General features: G+C 43.1%; 1 protein-coding gene across 1 annotated transcript in view; it reads left to right on the top strand.

Annotated features, from left to right (window-relative positions):
* AFF3 (AF4/FMR2 family member 3) overlaps positions 1-23,010 on the top strand; it is a 162,117-nt gene that overhangs the window by 13,348 nt on the left and 125,759 nt on the right. The window contains exon 3 of the mRNA XM_044286032.1: positions 12,849-12,900. Within this exon, the coding sequence (XP_044141967.1) occupies positions 12,849-12,900 (52 nt within the window). The remainder of the gene's footprint in view (positions 1-12,848; positions 12,901-23,010) is intronic.

The following is a 23,010-nucleotide window of genomic DNA, read 5'->3' as shown; positions in this document are numbered from 1 at the left end:
CTGTTTGAGAGGCTCCTGTGAGTACTGTGGCCTTCTCGCTGCTTACCCTAAGCCAGAGACATCACAACTATCAGTCAGGTGGCCCAGGTTGACCACAGCCCCATTCACTTCATCATCAGTTACAAAGAGTTAGATAACCCCTTTAATGGACCAAGTCCTGTCAGTAATTGTTTTATATGCTTTCATCCAATTAGTTAAAGGGCTTATTCAATCCTATAAAATGCCCCCTATATGCCGGGCCCCTTACATTAGGGAGCAGCCATTGGCAGACGGGGACGAGCCTCCCTAGCATCACCTGCGATGCCATTGGCTGCTTCCTTACCCCCCCGATACCAGATGTTTTCATCCGTACACGGGGAGAAGCTGCAGCGGTGATCCGAGGACCAGGAGCTGTACAGGGAGCGGGGAGCAAGATAAGTATATTCAATGTGAGGGGCCAGGAATTTGGGGGGGCATTTTATAGGATTGGATAATCCCTTTAAATACAATATATCCTGCATCCTAGGGGTAATCCCAATGACTCAAGGACTATTTTATTTTTGTGGTGTTACTATAAGAAAAAATCTTTACACGCAGATCTAGCAAGCACATACAGTGCTCGTAGCTTTGACATCTACAATAAACTAGTGTTACTGTGTTTTTTTTGCAAAAATATATGTAACAATTGTCCTGCTTTTCTGCTGATTTTGTCAAAGAGATAATAAGGCCTTGGCGAATTTTTCTGAGTTATCAGAAAACCAGTCAGCAAGATTATTTCCTAGAACATTGTACTTTACTGCCACAGTGCTTAAGAAGTGTCACATAATTGAGGCTTCAAACAAAGAAAAGTTTGGAAGCATGAACTGCAAGGAAGGGCTGTGTTGCCATCTGGAGGAAGAAGTTCAGAGAACGAAGACAGGCTTAGGCTACTTTCATATATGCGTTTTGGCATTCTGGTTTTGAGATCCGGCAGAGGATCTCAAAACCACGCCAAAGCGGTTCCGTTTTGTCCCCATGCCTTCTGAATGGAAAGAGATCCATTCAGGATGCATCAGGATGCCTTCCTTTCAGTCAGCAAAAACCGTACTTAGAAAGTACCCTGATTTGTTAAACTAAATGAAGATATATTGTCAACAAATGTAATTTACTCCAAAACAATTCAAAAGAAAAACAAATTAGAAATTCTATCCATTCTATGACACTATGAAGGTGTCCATGTCCGGTCACAAAACGGAATGCTGACTGAAAGGAAGGCATCCTGAATGGATCTCTTTCCATTCAGAAGGCATGGGGACAAAAAGGAACCGTTTTGGCCTGGTTTTGAGATCCTCTGCCGGACAGGTTTGCACGGTTATTAACTATTGAGACATTTTGAAATCTGCAAAAAGGATGGTTAATATAATCCTAATGATAATGGAGAGACTGGTTTGTGTGGGGCCATAGTCTGATTTTTCTGTTTTTAATTTTTTAGAACAAAGTTCTGTTCTTTTTGGTACTGATCATGTTGCAAAAGGTTGGAGTGGTTGGTTGTGGAAAAAAGAAGATAGACAGAAGATCCCTGAACTTATCTGGAGTTTGGGTCCTCTTTATATTTACCATACAAATATCATTTTGTAACTAGTAATAATAATACTATATTTACTACTACTGTGAACTTATACCCCATATGTACACCCAGTGTAAGGTCATTTGTTCCATAATTGGTCCATTTGTTCTTTTAATATCATGTGTTCATCCAGCTATGAGTAAGAGCGCTAACGACTGAAACACATAAGCAGTTGTTAGCATAGACTCTCTTAACATTATTCATTAGTAATAGATTTACTTTTGTAAGAAGATAGTGCTAAACCCTTTTTTACATATTCATGTGGACGTTGTCCTAAAGCCAGCAGGACATTCTTTGCACCATAAGATGTGGCATCTGAGATGAATCCGGTGGCCAGGATACAATGATCCCTTTTTCTGAGTTTGTGGATGTTAATACTGTACATCTGCAAACTCAAAGTTTACTTTGTATAGATGTTGAAAGCAATAACATAATTTTATTTGCCAGGAATGTAATCTTATTGAACGAAAGGTATGTGGACAGAACTGTTGACTTTCTATGACGTGTTTGCAATGTAGTTTCCCTTTAAAATAATTTTAAATGTTGAGGTATCCAGCTTTATTTTGTGATCCATCTCACTGCTTTTGATACCACCTAGAAGACAGTGGCTCTCCTGCGACATGAGTCACTAGACAGGGACTAGACATAGAGCGTCCTTTTCCTGATAAATGCTGTGTTCATGTTTTGTGACATTCTTAATGTATACCTATGATCTAAGGTCATTTGACCAATGTTTGTTCATTTTTTGATGAAAAAATCTTGAAAATAAAGAATTTACAAAAAAAAAAAAAAAATTAAATGTAAAAACATAAGTAAGTGGATAACGTATTTGAAATAAAAATACTGTAAATGTTTTTTCAAGAAACATTGAAACATAGAATGTGTCGGCAGATAAGAACCATTTGGCCCATCTAGTCTGCCCAATATACTGAATACTATGGATAGCCCCTGACCCTATCTTATATGAAGGATGGCCTTATGCCTATCCCATGCATGCTTAAACTCCTTTACTGTATTTGCAGCTACCACTTCTGCAGGAAGGCTATTCCATGCATCCACTACTCTCTCAGTAAAGTAATACTTCCTGATATTACTTTTAAACTTTTGCCCCTCTAATTTAAAACTATGTCCTCTTGTAGCACTTTTTCTTCTTTTAAATATTTTCTCCTCTTTTACCTTGTTGATTCCCTTTATGTATGTAAAAGTTTCTATCATATCCCCTCTGTCTCGTCTTTCTTCCAAGCTATACATGTTAAGGTCCTTTTAACCTTTCCTGGTAAGTTTTATCCTGCAATCCATGTACTAGTTTAGTAGCTCTTCTCTGAACTCTCTCCAAAGTATCAATATCCTTCTGGAGATATGGTCTCCAGTACTGCGCACAATACTCCAAATGAGGTCTCACTAGTGCTCTGTAGAGCGGCATGAGCCCCTCCCTCTTTCTACTGGTAATGCCTCTCCCTATACACCCAAGCATTCTGCTAGCATTTCCTGCTGCTCTATGACATTGTCTGCCTACCTTTAAGTCATCTGAAATAATGACCCCCAAATCCCTTTCCTCAGATACTGAGGTTAGGACTGTATCACCGATTTTATATTCTGCTCTTGGGTTTTTACGCCCCAGGTGCATTATCTTGCACTTATGAACATTACATTTTAGTTGCCAGATTTTTTTACCATTCCTCTAGTTTTTCTAAATCCTTTTCCCTTTGGGGTATCCCTCCAAGAACATCGAACCTGTTACAAATATTTGTGTCATCACCAAAAAGACACACCTTACCATCGAGGCCTTCTGCAATTTCGCTGATAAAGATATTAAGCAATATGGGTTCCAGAACAGATCCGCGAGGTACCCCACTGGTAACAATACCATGGTCTGAATATACTCCATTGACTACAACCCTCTGTTGTCTGTCCCTCAGCCACTGCCTAATCCATTCAACAATATGGGAGTCCACGCACAAAGACTGCAATTTATTGATAAGCCTTCTATGTGGGTGAGTATCAAAAGCCTTACTAAAGTCCAGATAAGCGATGTCTACTGCACCTCCGCCATCTATTATTTTAGTCACCCAATAGAAAAAATCTATCAATCTCCCTGAAGTAAACCCATGCTGTTTTTCATCTTTCAATCCATGGGATTTTAGATGTTCCACAATCCTCTCCTTAAAGAGGACCTTTCACCTAAAAAAAAAATGTAAACTAAGACCATAGCTTTACTTACATGCCCCCATGAAGTGTTGATCGTTTTTTCTTTTTTCAAACTGTGCCCCCGTTTGTCCGCTATGCCCCCCCGGAATAATTCCCGCCGTCTATGCTAATGAGCCAGCCTCAAATGGGCTGGCTTTAAAAGTTCTCCTCGGCGTGCCTTCTCTCTTCTCCCTGGCACGGAGCGCATCCAATCAGCGCGCTCCGCTCTTAGCCGGATAGACGAAATCGCTCCAGTTCTCTGAAGTCTCGCGAGAACTGGAGCGTCTTCTCCCTGGCTAAGAGCGGAGCGCGCTGATTGGATGCGCTCCGTGCCAGGGAGAAGAGAGAAGGCACGCCGAGGAGAACTTTTAAAGCCAGCCCATTTGAGGCTGGCTCATTAGCATAGACGGCGGGAATTATTCCGGGGGGGCATAGCGGACAAACGGGGGCACAGTTTGAAAAAAGAAAAAACGATCAACACTTCATGGGGGCATGTAAGTAAAGCTATGGTCTTAGTTTACATTTTTTTTTTAGGTGAAAGGTCCTCTTTAAGTATGGTTTCCATTAATTTTCCCACTATTGATGTCAGGCTTACTGGCCTATAGTTGCCAGATTCCTCCCTACTACCTTTCTTGTGAATGGGCACAACATTTACTAATTTCCAATCTTCTGGGACGACTCCTGTAGCCAGTGATTGGTTAAATAAATCTGTTAATGGTTTTGCTGGTTCGCCGCTGGGCGCATTTAATAGCTTTGGGTGTATCCCATCAGGCCCCTGTGACTTATTTGTATTAGTTTTAGACAGTTGACTTAGAACCTCTTCCTCTGTAAAGACACATGCATCAAAAGATTCATTAGTCTTCTTTGCTATCTGATGTCCTTTTCATAAATTTTCCTTTGTAAAAACTGAACAGAAGTATTCATGGAGGCAGTCAGCTAGTTCTTTATCTTCTTCCATATACCTTCCTTCTTTTGTTTTTAATTTGTTAATTCCTTGTTTTAGTTTCCTTTTTTTCATTTATGTATCTGAAGAATGTCTTATCGCCTTGTTTCCCTGACTGAGCTAATTTCTCTTCTGCCTGTGCTTTAGAAGCTCTTATAACTTGTTTGGCCTCTCTTTGCCTAATCTTATAAATTTGCCTGTCATCCTTGTTTTTTTTTTTTTTTATAATACCTAACTACTATCCTTTTGTTTTTAATGATTTTGGCCACTTCTGCTGAGTACCACAGAGGTCTCTTCCTTTTTTTGCTTTTACTGACAAGCCTAATGCAATTTTCTGTTGCTTTCAATAGTGCCACTTTTAAGTAGTCCCATTTCTCCTGGACTCCCATTGAAACTGTTCCAATCTGATAGGGACCTGTATACCACTAATCTAATTTGAGAAAAGTCAGTTTTACTAAAATCTAAAACTTTTGTTTTTGTGTGGTGTGACTCAGTCACTGTACTTATAGTAAACCACACTGACTGGTGATCACTAGATCCCAAGCTTTCCCCTACAGTAATATCAGATACTAAATTCCCATTTGTGAATACTAAATCTAAAATGGCCTCCTTCCGGGTTGGCTCCTCCACTACTTGCTGTAGAGATAATCCCAGTAGGGAATTTAGAATATCTGTACTCCTGGCAGAACTAGCTATTTTGGTTTTCCAGTTTACATCAGGAAGATTAAAGTCTCCCATAATGATAACTTCCCCCTTCAATGTCACCAAGACCACCAAGACTGAAAGTGTCTGATTTTATTTATATATGTCATTGAAAAATAAAAATAAATCACATGCACTTTAATTTACATGAAGCCAGAAGTTACCTTGTATTTCAACTCAGAAGAATGGTAGAAATTCATTATTCCCTCTACGCTGTTTTTTGGTGGATTCGCGTTTTTTTTTTCTAGTCACCATTAGCATTTAAGGCAGCTCTCTCTAATTTTATGAAGAGGGGGCATGGCAGGGTTTGTGTGTAGGTGCTGCGATTGGCCCCAGGTCATTCATCATTATTTACGGCAGATTTTTTGCTGGTAACTATGGGTGCTTGCTTAGCTCCAGTTACATGGAGCAATAATCTGTGCTGTATGTGCTTAAAAGTTACAAAGATTCATGTATTCACATGTACAATTAATTTATGCAAATACATACGCTTTGTTCTTCATTTTTGCTGCAGACCTCCATAAAGAAAATATTTTCGTTATGAAAAAAGTTATCAGCAGGGGTTTAGAAGTGGTGTGAGCTAATGTCTGACACGTTAATTCCACACTATCTGGCTGATGGTAGACAAATGATCTCTTGTACATGCATCAGTTTACTTTAACACTTGGATAAACCACTCTATGAATCAGACAAGAATTCAGTCAAAGGTCTTATTCAATCGTTCTGAGCCAAAGAGATTTCAAAAATAACCTAAATAAATATGCGCAGTGTTCTGAAAGATTTTTTCCTTCCTCCTGACCAATTTTGTTCCTGATTTGTGGGTCATTTATTTAGCAAAAAAATGTACATGTAGGATTTTATTTAGCATGACCGATCTTATTTCTACAAATTGCGTATGAATAAATTAAGGCCTCAGAGCTTATTTTCTTTCTCCGTATGCTCAGCTGCTTAATGTGATCATTCCATATTCCATATGTTTTGCTGGGAATTATAACAATTCCTTTTATTATTATTTGGACCTTTTACCAACTAATTAAACCCTTTATTTTATAATCAAGAGCTTTTGTTAGTTTGCACTTAGCAATTTGTATAACTTAAAGGGTCAAGTTACATAGTTTCATTCTGCTCCGTGCTTTTAGGCTAACATTGCAATTGAAGCATGGTTCCTGTCATGTACAAATAAAGTATGTCCCCTGCATTTCAGTCTGCCTCCCAACTCTCTGCATGTGCTGTCTCAAAGACAAACTGTTGCCCATAGCAGCCAATCACAGCGCAACTTTCATTTTACAACAGTTTTTTTCAATACTTTACCAGCCTGCAAAACTACAACTCCTATCATCAGAGGCATAGCTAAAGGCTCATTGGCCCTGGTGCAAGAGTTCAGCTTGGGCCCCCCTTCCCTCAGTGCTTTGTGGCCAGGGACCGGGAAGCACATAGCGTGAGGCAAAAATTGAAACAGCACCCCCCTATTCCAAATTCTTGACTTAACCCCTTTCCTCCAGCCAGAGGTGTAACTTGACCAGCATGCACTTTCTACAATACCGGTGTCTTCTTATGTGGCCTAAGGGTCTTTAGGCCCCCTCAGGCTCCTGGGCCCAGTAGCGATTGCTACCTCTGCACCCCCTATAGCTACGCCCCTGCCTATCATGCTCCGATGGTTGCAGGCTATTAGAGCGTGATGGAGGTTATAGTTTTGCAACAGCTGGACAGCCACCGGTTGGTAAACATAGGTCTACAATATTGTAAAGAGTACTGTAGTAACATGAAAGCTGTACTGTGATTGGTTTATATGGGCAACAAACAGTTTGTCTTTTCGACAGCACATGCAGGGAGATAAGAAGCAGACTGAAAAGTAGGGGAGATATAAGATTCAACAGACTGTATGCAAACGGCCACCCCCAAAACAGGTGCAAAGATGTTTCCTCCATGAATAGGCACCTGGGGCAGTAGTGGGTTTTCCAAAGTTTGAAGGCATTACCAAAGTATTAGGGTGGCTATACATAATCAGTAGCTGTTGGCCGAATGATCAGCTATCTCTCCCAACTCCCTCACAGCTTTTCCATACACATACAGTTTCGGCTGCATGAGTATGTGTATTTAATGGGGAAAGAGGAGAAAGCTGCTGCCAGACACTTTGCCCAATCCTTCTCTGTCCTGACATATAAAGGAGCTCCCCATACACGTTAAACTGTTGGCTGAACCTGCCAAGAATGGTGAGTTCGATCACCAATACTTACCACCTGCATGAATATAGCCTTATCCCATTTTTGCCCATGGCTTATTTACCCGTTTTACAAAGACAAAATAAGGAAGAGGCCTGTTTAACTTTTAACTCCTTCCTAAAATGCTGAATTTCCATTTTATTTTTAGTTTCTGCCTTCCCGGAGCCATAACCTTTTTTAGTTTTTCATTTACATAGCTGTATGAGAGTTTGTTTTTTTGTGGGACAAGTGTACTTTCAGACGGCCGTATGCAGTGTACTTTCAGACGGCCTTCATTCAGACGGCCGTATGCTGTCCGCAAAAATGCGAATCCGTTTTTATGCGGACAGTTCAGCATGTCCACAAAAAAGGATTGCTTTCCGTTTTTTTGCTGACCCATAGACTCCAATGGGGCCTGAATTTCACTGACAAGTATAGGACATGTTTCATTTGTTTTGCTGAGCTGTGCAATGGAAGAAAAGGGCTCCATAAACAGACAGCATCTAATCCGCAAAAAAAAGGATCAGCATTTTTGCCCTTAGTAAAAGTACTACGATACTATAATTATAAAGTTTTTCTTCTGTTTTAATACAAAAAAAAAATATGGGAATTTTTTTTTCTTTTCATCGCCATATTCTGACCCCCCATAACTTTTTTTTATAGTCATCTCTACAGAACAATGTGTGATGGCTCATTTTTTGCAGGAAAAGCTGTAGTTTTTATTGATACCAATTTGGGATGTGTATAACTTTTTGATCAGTTTGTATTCCATTTTTTGGGGAGGCAAAGCAATAAAAAAACGACTAATTGGCCATTTAGATTTTTTCCCGTTACACCATTCACCGTATGGGATAAATATATTTATATTTTAATAGCATGGGCATTTTCAAATGTGGCATTTCTGCTGGTAAAGCGCGCTTCTGGATTGTTTCCATCATCCCTCTCCTCGTGCCCCAAAGCTGGTATCCTGCAGCTTACTGCTAACCGCAATACTGTGCCCACTGTGTCCCCTCTCCAATGCCTCCAAATACTATATTGCAAAAATAATAGTGCCATACAGATAGTACCCCGATAGTAAGTGCTCCCTATAGTCCCACCAATGATAATTTTATCCAAAAGTGCCCTCATTAGTAATAGTGCACCCTGCAGTGTTCCAATAGCAAGAGTGTTCCCCAGGACTGCCCTCAGTAATGCCCTCAATATAGTGGCTACTAATAATAATGCCCCTACAGTAAACCCAGTAATAATAATGCCCCCATAGGGCCCCCAGTAGAAATAAGATCCTCATATAGAGCCCCCAGCAGTAACAAGGCCCCTCTATAAGGCACTCCTTTACAGCCCACAGTAGTAATAAAGCCAATTTATAAAGTCCACCCTACAGAACCCACAGTAGTAATAAAGCCACCTTTAGATGCCCCAGTATTTATAAAACCCTGCTGCAGTACCCACTGTATTATAATAACCCATGTGGCGCTATCTCCTGTATTATTATACCCCCTTCCTTCATTACAACTAAGGACTTTGTCTGAAACGCGTCAATGAAATACTGCTTGTGTCTGCATTGTCTGTATGTGGATTTATGTTACTTCAATAAATGGAAGATTTCTACTGCAAAGCATCTACAGTGCCGAATTTCTTCTCTTTTTCTATACCCCCTTCCTCTCTGTATTGACAGTATGTATAATGTTCCACCCTATAGTTCCCCATCATCCCATCATTACTATAATGCCCCATATAGTGCTAGTATGTATAATGATCTCACCCCCTACAATGCCCCCTGTAGAATAATGCCCCATGTTGTATAATCCCCCTATAGTATAATGCCCGTTTTCAATGTAATGCACACTGTAGTATAATATCCCCCTGTAGTATAATGTGCCCCTGTAGTATAATGCCCCCTGTGCTATACTGCACCTGTAGCCCTCCACTTACTAGAATGCCCTCGTAGAGATTTTATATATAATGCTCCCCCCTGTAGTTCCCCACTTAGTATAATTCCCCCTAGGGATTTTATATCTAATGCTATCCTCCTCATAGTCCCCCACTTAGTATAATGCCCCTCTGTAGGATTGCTGATCAGCTAACATCTGCTGATTCTGTATTAAGGAGCTAGCACAGGTGTCCTAAATATCTGGATATTAGTAGTAGCGTACAGTATATATATATATATAGTGACACAGTGAGAGGTTTGGTCTGGGAAAATAGGTATTTTCCTCCCAGCATGTGCTGCTGGGCTGATTTACAGCCAGGTGAGGTCAAATACCGGACCTGATTTTAAATGCCGGTCTGAGTTTTGGCCTTAGGGCTCTTTCACACTTGTGTTCTTTTCTTCCGGCGTAGAGTTCCGTCGTCGGGGCTCTATGCCGGAAGAATCCTGATCAGTTTTATCCTAATGCATTCTGAATGGAGAGAAATCCGTTCAGGATGCATCAGGATGTCTTCAGTTCCGGACCGGAACGTTTTTTGGCCGGAGAAAATACCGCAGCATGCTGCACTTTTTGCTTCGGCCAAAAATCCTGAAGACTTGCCGCAAGGCCGGATCCTGAATTAATGCCCATTGAAAGGCATTGATCCGGATCCGGCCTTAAGCTAAACGTCGTTTCGGCGCATTGCCGGATCCGACGTTTAACCTTTTCTGAATGGTTACCATGGCTGCCGGGACGCTAAAGTCCTGGCAGCCATGGTAAAGTTTAGTGGGGAGCGGGGGAGCTGCATACTTACCGTCCGTGCGGCTCCCGGGGCGCTCCAGTGTGACGTCAGGGCGCCCCAAGCGCATGGATCACGTGATCGCATGGCACGTCATCCATGCGCATGGGGTGCTCTGACGTCATTCTGGAGCGCCCCGGGAGCCGCACGGACGGTAAGTATACTGCTTCCCCGCTCCCCACTACTACTATGGCAACCAGGACTTTAATAGCGTCCTGGCTGCCATAGTAACACTGAAAGCATTTTGAAGACGGATCCGTCTTCAAATGCTTTCAGTTCACTTGCGTTTTTCCGGATCCGGCGTGTAATTCCGGCAAGTGGAGTACATGCCGGATTCGGACAACGCAAGTGTGAAAGAGGCCTTAAATAGGCAGCTGGACTCAGAAGCCAGGTATTGGGATCTGGGAGCCTTGTGTCTGGATGAAGGCTTGGCGTGAAAACAGGTTGATGCTACTATCAGCAAGGACTCTTTGAGGCAGAATTGCCGCATGGTGTGAATTACCACCAGCACCACAAGGTGACTTTTTGTTTGAATATGACTACTTGTTTTGTCACTTGCCTAAAGTGTGAATAAAACACTGAACTGTTTGATCCAAAGAACTTGTTGTTGTCTCTATACTGCGTCCACTAATCCTGTCTACCAGAGCGAGTCCCAACAATTGGTGGAGGATGCGGGCAAGAGCAGTGAGGCTGACGTGAATGCCAATATTTTTGGGTTCTGCATTTTTTAGGCATGGTTGTATGTCGTACATTAAACCAGATGTATTACAACCAGTGTCCCACGACAAAATGGAGGCTGTTTGGAAGGGCCCTCATGGAGGCTTATATGCAGCAGCGAGAGACAAACCTGCAGCAATGCAAGGCTAATAAGCAACAGCAGAAGACTAACCAGTTGCTGCTACAACACGTGATGGCTTTGCAGACAGCAGGAGCAACCCTGAGCGTCCACAATGCGATAGTGGTGGGACCTCGCTGCTCCTCAATCAAAGGGAACGTTATCCTCTGGTGCAGTTATCCACGTTGTCAGACCCATGATGTCGACACTTCCAGCGTTCACTTGGAACAAACCACTATGGGTTCCTCTGCAGAGTGTCAAGAATCACACAATAGTGAGGTATCTTCGATGCATTAAATATCCAAGATTTTATTATACTCACAAGCATTTTAAAATTACTAGCATATCTTAAAATCAACTTTTCAACACATGCCCTACAGTACCAGGTATTAATATTGTAATCTCAGAACTGGTGAAAGGTCCTCTTTAATGGGGTTGTGCCTAGTTTTTTACAGGTTAAGGGATAAATAGCTGATACACTGGGATTCCTACCAATCATGAGAATGAGTGTCCCGTTCCCCGGTTCTGATAGAGCGGCAGGTCATGCATGATCTCTGCCGTTTCATTCATTCTATATGGGAGCACCGGAGATAACTGAGTACAAAGCTTCCAGTGGTCGGACCCCCAGCGATCAGCTAGTTATCTCCTATCCTGTGCTTGGCACAACTCCGGGGGCAAGGAGAAATAAATAACTACAGAGTGAGGATGTGACACCCAAGAGATTTGCCTGCTCTTCCAGGAGTGTCCTCTTTTTATAGAAATCTCTTGGACATTCTGGAATACTAGGCAAGTATGTGTTTCATTAATGCCTGTATTTCAGAGATGCAGCAGAATGGTCTGCCATACATCCTAGCTACCTGAGCATAATGCCTGACAGTGCCTTCTTGGAAACATTACAGAGCAAAGCAAATTGGGTTTGGTTAGAAAACCCAGCAGGAAACCAATGAAAACAGGATGTTCTGTAGGGATAATCTGGGCAAATAAAAACTAAATTATTATGCTACTGTAGAACCCCTTTAAGGCCAGTCAAAAAAATGTAATTAATAGTATTACAAATACATTTAGCCACTGAATTCCTTGGCCACACATGAGTTAATTTACATGCACTCATTACAATAACCGTGCAGTTTTCGGAAAAATAACTGACTAGAGCATGTAGGAGCCCTTCTTCCTTCTACACCTATTAGTTTGGGAAAGGTGTGCTTTAATCTCCTACAAGGCTAACCTGCCTGGTGTTAAAACATTTAGCATACAGCAGGAAGTGGGATATTTGTTTAAGATTCTGTGCATTCTTTAATTATTGCATTAAATTATTAAATGGTAAGTGTTCGTGTTTACTTATACAGACAATGGAATCTAGAAAGCTGTTTGTAAAATTAATTGAGCCTTTCTCGTTCTACAGTACTTAAATGCTGTTTGATCTGTAATATCCTGCTCAGAAGCCACTTTAGGTCTTGGATTTGTTTCCTCAGGTAATTATAATTTGTCAAACACCAACAAGGATTGTGCTGCGAGTTCGAAAAAATCTACTAATTGGTCTAACTCCGATATCCTATAGTTTTAATAGAATGAAGCTAACAGTCTGACACTGGGACTAACATAATTACTGGTTACTTCTTACGATTCTTTGCACAAATCTAAAAGTCTTTTTTTCAATAATTGTAATAAGTTCTGCTTTGTCATTTATAGAACGTTAGAAGATGACCTGAAGCTAAGCAGTGATGAAGATGACTGTATTCAGGTAACTTTATTCACCTCGATGTGACAATCAATGTTCACATAACAGGATCTGTATACAGTGGGTATATATATATATATATATATATATATATATATATATATAAATATTTATAAGAAAAAGTCGCAGCACTCCAAAATGAGATCAAAATGGTCAAGTGTGTATTGCTCCATGTCCAGTGTTTATTGCTCCATGTCATGGAGCAATAAACACTTCACCATTTGTTATCTCAGTTTGGAGTGCTCTGGCTAATTTTTTATTTTATTTAAGTGGACCTTTCTATCTGGAATTTTGTTACAGGCACCTGGCTGCTTTTTCTATTGAAAGTGTTGCTGTCTTGAACTTTTGTATAAATTTACTTCCCAATAATCAGATTCTGTAGGATTACTTTTCTCTGTAGCAGCCATGTTGCTATACTCCAGCTTTAAACTGGCCATATACATTAGGTGTACATTGGCCAAACCCACTAGAGTCATCTAATGTGTATGGGGGCCCCCTAAATCTACCCTGATGGCAGCCAAACTGCTACAAGAGTTAGGCTACTTTCACACTAGCGTTCGGGGCTCCGCTTGTGAGTTCCGTTTGAAGGCTCTCACAAGCGGCCCTGAACGTCCAGCCCTAATGCATTCTGAGTGGATGCGGATCCGCTCAGAATGCATCAGTCTGGCACCGTTTGTCCTCCGCTCCGCTCAGCAGGCGGACACCCGAACGCTGCTTGCAGCGTTCGGATGTCCGCCTGGCCGTGCGGACGGCAAACGGATCCGTCCAGACTTACAATGTAAGTCAATGGGGACGGATCCGTTTGAAGTTGACACAATATGGCTCAATTTTCAAACAGATCCGTCCCCCATTGACTTTCAATGTAAAGTCAAAACAGATCCGTTTGTTCATGGTAATGCAAATACCAGACGGATCCGCACCTAAATGCAGGTGTGAAAGTAGCCTTATCTGGCAGTGGCTTTCTCCCCTCTCCCATCTCAGAAGACATACACGCCAAACTGAACTGAGTGTGTGTTGGTATGGGGAGGTCGGGAGAAATAGCTGTTGGCCAAACAGGTATCTAATGTCTATGGACATCATTACTTAAAGGGGTTGTCCACAGAAAATATTCTACAATTTTCATACCAGCTCTTGGATCTTAATACTTTTATAATTGCATGTAATTTAACATTTTGTATAGCTACTGAGTTATCACTTGCTCTTTGTTCTTTTTCTTATTTCTTTGTCCGGCTCACTGTGAAGGCCGCACATGCTCAGTTTCATCCTTCAACTGCCTCCTGAGCTGTGATAGGGAGAGCATGGACACACCTCCTGAGCTGTGATAGGAAGAACATGGACACACCTCCAGAGCTGTAATAGGGAGAGCATGGACACACCTCCTGAGCTGTGATAGGGAGAGCATGGACACGCCTCCTTAGATGCAGCAGAAAAGACACTCCCATTGAGCTGCCAGCTTGATATAAATCTAGCAGATACATGAATAGGGAGATGTCTAGACCCATGTGAGGTACAGGGCTGGTTCTAGCTTTTTACAAAAATATTGGCATGTACTATATGATATCTGACTTTCATTTTTTACATTATTCATGGGATAAACCCTTTAATGATCTGGTCTTGAGTTATGGGATTTCATCACCTAACCTTTATGCCCAAGAATACAGTTTGGAATTTGTACTAGGCCTTGTCATCATAATTGAGGCAGAAAGAATTATTTAATTTTCCGTAGCATTGCTACATTATTGTTACAAATTATCTACTGGTGGTCCTATTGTATAATGATAAAAGGGTTGTCTTAGACTCTGTTCCCCCAACATGCCAGTAGGCCTCCATGCATCCAGCATAGTTTGATAAGACATGCTGTATAGGAGAGTATGATCTACATCTTCCTGTAGATGGACACAGTAAAATAATGTATACCAAATGCTATTCTTTTTGTAGCAGTAGGAGTCAGTGGCTTGCATGCACCAATATATACCTACAATACCTATATAATGGAACATGACAGAGATGTACGTCAGTGAATACTCCCGACATATATTTTATATGTGAACATAGTCTTATTATTACAACACTAAGGGTGGGTTCACACTAGCGTTAGGGATTCCGTTATGGCTTTCCATTATAACATGGTTATAACGGAAAATAACGGAATGCCCAGACAGAATGCAAAACAGAAGCCTTTAAAAGGCATTCCGTTTGCTTTCCGTCCTAATAGAAGTCTATGGGAAAGCATAACGGATCCATCTGGGTCCCATTATGCAAGACGGAAAACAAAGTCCTGTCGACAGGACTTTGTTTTCCGTCTTGCATAACGGGACCCAGACGGATACGTTTTGATTCCCATAGATTTCTATTAGGATGGAAAGCAAACCAAATGCCTTTTAAAGGCTTCCGTTTTGCATTCCATCATAATACAAGTCTATGGAATGTTATAATGGAAAGCCATAACGGAATCCCTAACGCTAGTGTGAACCCACCCTTATATACTGGTTCCCCTTCCAGGATTTCCACCTTTTGGGAGACTGATTATTCCCTTCTCCCTCATTCGCACTCCAGAAACGAAGAGACTATGCTTGCATATGGCTCTCTGCATTGTAGTTTATGTGAGCTGCTGAAACAGCAGTGTTTCACTACTCACATAAGATAAGACTATAATTAAAATAGCTGCATGCATGGCCACTTCACCTCATCTTCTCTTTCTGGAGTGACACAGAGGAGTCAGGAGATCCCAATTCCCCATATGGGGATCCCAAAGATGGCCACTTAGCACACCATTATTACTTACCCATCCCTTCATCCCTCTTATGATATAGAATATACCTGTGAGCAGCAGTAGCGTCACCAGGGGGGGCCAGAGGGGGCCATGGCCCCCCATACATCAGGCTGTGCCCCCCCAACTAAAATGCCCCCCCAAGTGAGCAGCCGCAGTCGGGCACAGGGAGATGAGCGATTCCATTGCGCTCATCTCCATAGTCATCTGCCTGTGCTGCGGCGGTGCAGGGGAGGGAGAGGCGTGTCCCTTCCCCTTCCTCTGATAGGCTGCAGGCACTAGGCTGGCAGCCTATCAGAGGCCGACGCAATGACGTCATCGCGCCGCCTGAGCCATAAAGCGCGGGACACAGGTCGGAAGAGGCTTGCATCGCATCGCTGACATGGAGGTAAGAGGGCTTATTACTGGCACATGATGGGAGGCTTATTACTTGCACATGATGGGGGGCTTATTACTGGCACATGATGGGGGGCTTATTACTGGCACATGATGGGGGGGCTTATTACTGGCACATGACGGGGGCTTATTACTGGCACGTGATGGGGGCTTATTACTGGCACATGATGGGGGCTTATTACTGGCACATGATGGGGGGCTTATTACTGGCACATGATGGGGGGGGCTTATTACTGGCACATGATGGGGGGACCTATTACTGGCACATGATGGGGGGGCCTATTACTGGCACTTGATGGGGGCTTATTACTGGCACGTGATGGGGGGCTTATTACTGCCACATGATGGGGGGGCTTATTACTGGCACATGATGGGGGGGCTTATTTCTGGCACATGATGGGGGTGCTTATTACTGGCACATGATGGGGGCTTATTACTGGCACATGATGGGGGGCTTATTACTGGCACATGATGGGGGGCTTATTACTGGCACATGATGGGGGGCTTATTACTGGCACATGATGGGGGCTTATTACTGGCACATGATGGGGGGGCTTATTACTGGCACATGATGGGGGCTTATTACTGGCACATGATGGGGGGCTTATTACTGGCACATGATGAGGGGCTTATTACTGGCACATGATGGGGGGGCTTATTACTGGCACATGATGGGGGACTTATTACTGGCACATGATGAGGGGCTTATTACTGGCACATGATGGGGGGCTTATTACTGGCACATGATGGGGGGCTCTTATTACTGGCTCGTGATGGGGGGCTCTTATTACTGGCTCGTGATGGGGGCTGGGCTCTTATTACTGGCACATTGGGGGGCTCTTGTTACTGGCACGTTATTGGGGGCACTTATTACTGGCACGTTATTGAGGGCACTTATTACTGGCAAGTTATTGGTGGGCACTATAGGGGCATCTACTGAGGCCACAAAGAAGGGGTATTTTATATGGGGGTTCTGTACAGTAGCATTTTATACTGGGACACATTATGGTGGGTACTATGGGGAAGGGGGGAGAGGAGTACTATGGAGTCATCTACGGGGGGCACTAAGAAGGGTTATTTTATACTTGAAAATTATGGGGGACACTGAGGGCATCTACTGGGGCACGATATATGGGGCATTTTATACTGGTACATTATGGGGGGCACTAGGAGGAAGGGGGAGAGGAGCACTATGGGGGCATTTACTGGGGGCGCTATATAGGGGTATTTTATACTGGCACATTATGGGGGACATTAGCTCAACTGGGGGCATTACAAGGGGGTATTTTTTGCATTGTCACATTATAAGGAGAATTATTTCTACTGGGGGGGCTTTATTACTCCCCCATGGTATGAGCCCCTGGTAGCAGCACCGGCCTCTCCCTGCTCTGGTATCCCTCTGCCCTTTCTCCAAATCCTTATTATGAAATCTTTCTCATTAGGATAAAACACAACATCAGCTCCGCCGAGCCCCCCGGCCAAAGTGTGGAAGTGGTGTCCGAGATCCCCAAGGGCCAACACAAGTAATTGTAAGTTTTCATGTGAAATATGTTTATGTTATACACATATAGCCTACACTGTGCCGCACAATATACAGTATACCTCTACACTGTGCCACACAATGTACAGTATACCGCTACACTGTGCCACACAATGTACAGTATACCTCTACACTGTGCCACACAATGTACAGTATAGCTCTACACTGTGCCACACAATATACAGTATACCTCTACACTGTGTAGTCTGTTCTATAAGCACTCTTGTCTGTGGCGGCGGAAAGAAAATAATCTGGAAGTGCCCCTCCCGAGACCAGGCTCTGGATCCGCCACTGGTCCGGACCGCTCACAGGAGTGTACATTTCTTCTAAATTGTAATCCGTATGCTCTGACCTGCAGAAATCTGCACTCGCTCTGTAACAACTAACAGGCAGTGCCTGTAGGCTGTAGCCTGGCCCTGTTACCGAAGCTAGCCGAGTGGTGTATGGTTAAGGTACTAGTAGAGATGAGCGGTCGCTTAATCCTGATTTAAAGTTACTGCAGGATATGGATTACAGTTTAGAAATGTCAAATGTACACTCCTGTGAGTGGCGGGGAGGGAGATCTGTGGAAGACACTGTTATAGGGAGGGGGATCTGTGGACGACACTGTTATAGGGAGGGGGATCTGTGGATGACACTGTTATGGAAGGGGAAATGGGGATGACTGTCATGGGGTGGATCTGTAGATGACACATATAGCATAAGATGCTATATACGGTATGTGTCATCCACAGATCCCCTCATAGCAGTGTCATCCACAGATCCCCCTCCCTTTAAAAGTGTCATCCACAGGCAACTAGGACATGTTGAAATCTGAGTGATTTTTTTTTAAAAACACCGACAGCAGGACTTTTCTTCCCTGTTGCAGTTTTAGGTATTGGGTAAAGTATCACAGCATTTCTAAGCATACTTGTGTAAATGTATCGTTGTTATAGCTGCCCCCCCCCCCCTACTTTTGTCCTGGCCCCCAGTGTGCCCCGACAAAATTTGAAAGCTAGAGACGCCACTGGTGAGCAGACATGGACAAGCATGTCTGTGAACAGATGGTTGAGACCTGCACAGAATAGGCCACAGATTCTGCACCCCTGCATTAGAACCACAATATCTGGTGACTGTGAGAGATCCTCTTTATGTAACACTCAAGTTTGTACAAGGTTAGAAACAAGCAGACAAACAAGCTGATCCTCTCACTACCCGAGAAAAGAATCTGCAGCTCAGAGTAGAATTTCCCTGAATAATTTAATGCTAGGGAAACCTAGACTAGATATATCAATGTGCATGGAGGTGTTTATTGATTACTGATTGGGTGATCACCAATGAGATTTTGATTTGGTTGTACCCTAGTTTTTTCTAACATTGGGGATAAATAAGAACAACGGGTAGCAATTAGATCCGTAATTTACAGCTGAAAATAATGATGTAAAATGCACTAGATAATAGTGCCATTTTCAGAAACTATGTACGGTATATGCTGCACATAGATACAATGGCGCAGATTTACAAAAATTCTGTCTGGCACCAAAAAATGTGTCCATACGCCAAAGAATACTGTCTAGTTTACATCGCCTATAAGTTGTATTATAATTTTGGCACATTTTTGGTGTATAAATCACTGAAAAAAAGCACCAAACAGATATACCTCTGACTATACTAGCTGGTCATACAAGCAGATATTAAAAGCTGAGACTTTTGCCAATATATTCCTGTCAGGAAGATATCGGCGCCCATCATGCACCACGTCACGGTTCTCAGCATGGCAAGGGGTCCTACCACTGCACTAACTATGGTGTGAACACGGTCTGAAGGTGATGAAATCCAGCTCACAGCCAGGCTTCCACACAACCGCACAGCAGGACAACTAGTGCAATGTGAACAAAGCCAGACTGTGAGCCACACCCATATCAGACCATGTGATGGAGGTTTCCAGGTGCAACAGAATGTTCAAATGCCAGATAAAGGCCCATTCAATCCATCTAAAACAACATCACAAAAATATATAGTGGCCAATATGGGGGACTGTCTCAACCACAAACACTGTAGCGTGTCTTTCATTGGGCGAGCAGTCCCACCGCATGTGAACCACTAAATTACCGTGGCAAGTATGGGGGAGTCGCTCAAGCCCCAAACACTGTAGCGTGTTTATCATTGGGGGAGCACTCCCACCGCATGTGGACCGCAGCTAACAACCATCCCGAGCAAGTAATGCATACAAAGGAGGACGCCAGCGCGGTCCACATGCACCACTAAAGCATCCTACACAGGCAGAAGCATTGTGCGGATGAAAATACAATCATATAAATCACTGAAAAAAAGCACCAAACAGATATACCTCTGACTATACTAGCTGGTCATACAAGCAGATATTAAAAGCTGAGACTTTTGCCAATATATTCCTGTCAGGAAGATATCGGCGCCCATCATGCACCACGTCACGGTTCTCAGCATGGCAAGGGGTCCTACCACTGCACTAACTATGGTGTGAACACGGTCTGAAGGTGATGAAATCCAGCTCACAGCCAGGCTTCCACACAACCGCACAGCAGGACAACTAGTGCAATGTGAACAAAGCCAGACTGTGAGCCACACCCATATCAGACCATGTGATGGAGGTTTCCAGGTGCAACAGAATGTTCAAATGCCAGATAAAGGCCCATTCAATCCATCTAAAACAACATCACAAAAATATATAGTGGCCAATATGGGGGACTGTCTCAACCACAAACACTGTAGCGTGTCTTTCATTGGGCGAGCAGTCCCACCGCATGTGGACCACAGAAATACAGTGGCAAGTATGGGGGAGCCGCTCAAGCCCCAAACACTGTAGCGAGTTTATCATTGGGGGAGCACTCCCACCGCATGTGGACCGCAGCTAACAACCATCCCGAGCAAGTAATGCATATATTTTTGGTGTATGGAGCAGCATTTAGGCCACACCTCTTTTCCTGCAAAGCCACACCCATGTGAAGCCACGTCCCCCATCGGATGAGGCATCAAATAAAACAGTGTAAAACGGTTAGTAAATGTGATGCAGCACCTGCTTGCCAGTCTTTTCATTAGCAAACCTGCCCTAGTATGTACACTCTGAGCACTCCACGTAAGCGCATTTTTACCAAACACTGTGCATATTAAAATATCCAGTATGCATTTTCATAGCGCATCTGTCAGCAGCAAATTTGTACCGAAGAGACAGGCTGACCTAGGTCCCATGTTCATATGTGCCCGCATTGCTGCCAAAAATAATGTTTTCATGTATACGAGCAATTGGGGCTTTGCCCTTACACCTAGTACACCTAGAGGCTCTGCTCTCTCTGCAACGCCCTCTGCCCTTTCATTGACAGGACCAGGCAGTGAAAATTTCATCACGCCTCCTAGAGCAGTGATGTCCAACCTTTTAGAGGCCGAGTGCCCAAACTGCAACCCAAAACCCACTTATTTATCGTAAAGTGCCAACACGGCAATTTAACCTGAATACTATAGTTCAATATAGTATATATTCCATGTACTTTATGATTTAGCTATTAAAGCCTGCCTACCTTCAGTGCCCTGCCTGTGCTGTTCATAGTGAGCCCTGATGAATGGCAGGAAATGTCTAAGGCATATTGGTACACCATAGACTTTTTTCACAGTGCGGGTGCCCACAGAGAGGGCTCTGAGAGGGCTCTATGGCACCCGTGCCATAGGTTCGCCATCACTGTCCTAGAGGCTCATTTGCTTATAGAAATTCATTTTCTCAGCAATGTGATCACATATGAACATGGGACCAACACAGATGCCTTCAGCTCCCCCGCACATGTTATAGGTCAACCAGTTTCATAGGTACAAATCTGTTGACAGGTTCATTCATGTAAGGTGACATAGCAAAAGACATATATGTATAGAACTATTAGAAGTGATATATTATAGGTCCCTCTACTTAATTTACTTGCGCTATGCTATATAGTACAATATATCAGTGTAATGGTCACATGCAGAAATGAATACTGAATTAATTCACTGAAGTCTCGTGCGACTTCCACGGAGCCAATACATTTTAATGCTGTATGGAGACAGTGTCTGAACGAATCAACTTCAGATTTCTGATCCGAAGCTCGATTCGCTCAACACTAGTCAGATCCTATAGCCTGAATTGAGAGCTTGTTATCTTCAGTAGCTAATTTCAATTATCAAACAGAATGTACATTTCTAGAAAACTTTCTTCCTGGCAAATCTTTCACCCACATTGAAAAAGGAGTGGGCATATAACTGGCAATTAGAAACTAGAAGAAGCACAAAGAAATCTCAAGCAACATACAACATTAATACCAGTGAAAGTGGCAACGCCATGCCGTTTTTTATGCCCAAGGCTATATTTTGTCATCAGCGCTAGGGATGAGCGAACTCGAACTGTATAGTTCGGGTTCGTACCGAATTTTGGGGTGTCCGTGACACGGACCCGAACCCGGACATTTTCGTAAAAGTCCGGGTTCGGGTTCGGTGTTCGTCGCTTTCTTCGCGCTTTTGTGACGCTTTCTTGGCGCTTTTTGAAAGGCTGCAAAGCAGCCAATCAACAAGCGTCATACTACTTGCCCCAAGAGGCCATCACAGCCATGCCTACTATTGGCATGGCTGTGATTGGCCAGAGCACCATGTGACCCAGCCTCTATTTAAGCTGGAGTCACATAGCGCCGCCCGTCACTCTGCTCTGATTAGCGTAGGGAGAGGTTGCGGCTGCGACAGTAGGGCGAGATTAGGCAGATTAACTCCTCCAAAGGACTTGATTAACTGATCGATCTGCAGCTGTGGATCATTGAGCTGCTGATCCTCAATTGCTCACTGTTTTTAGGCTGCCCAGACCGTTTGTCAGTCACATTTTTCTGGGGTGATCGGCGGCCATTTTGTGTCTTGTGGTGCGCCAGCACAAGCTGCGACCAAGTGCATTTAACCCTCAATGGTGTGGTTGTTTTTTGGCTAAAGCCTACATCAGGGTGAAGCTGTCACACCAAGTGCATTTAACCAGCAATAGTCTGTTCATTTTTTGGCCATATACAAAATCAGGGGCAAGCTGCGCCTGTCACCAAGTGCATTTAACCCTCAATGGTGTGGTTGTTTTTTGGCTAAAGCCTACATCAGGGTGAAGCTGTCACACCAAGTGCATTTAACCAGCAATAGTCTGTTCATTTTTTGGCCATATACAAAATCAGGGGCAAGCTGCGCCTGTCACCAAGTGCATTTAACCCTCAATGGTGTGGTTGTTTTTTGGCTAAAGCCTACATCAGGGTGAAGCTGTCACACCAAGTGCATTTAACCAGCAATAGTCTGTTCATTTTTTGGCCATATACAAAATCAGGGGCAAGCTGCGCCTGTCACCAAGTGCATTTAACCCTCAATGGTGTGGTTGTTTTTTGGCTAAAGCCTACATCAGGGTGAA

This window comes from Bufo gargarizans, chromosome 3 (assembly GCF_014858855.1).
Source record: "Bufo gargarizans isolate SCDJY-AF-19 chromosome 3, ASM1485885v1, whole genome shotgun sequence".
In the NCBI taxonomy this organism is placed as follows: domain Eukaryota; kingdom Metazoa; phylum Chordata; class Amphibia; order Anura; family Bufonidae; genus Bufo; species Bufo gargarizans.
The sequence above is the reverse complement of the archived record's forward strand: the minus strand, read 5'-3'. Positions and strand labels throughout refer to the sequence as shown.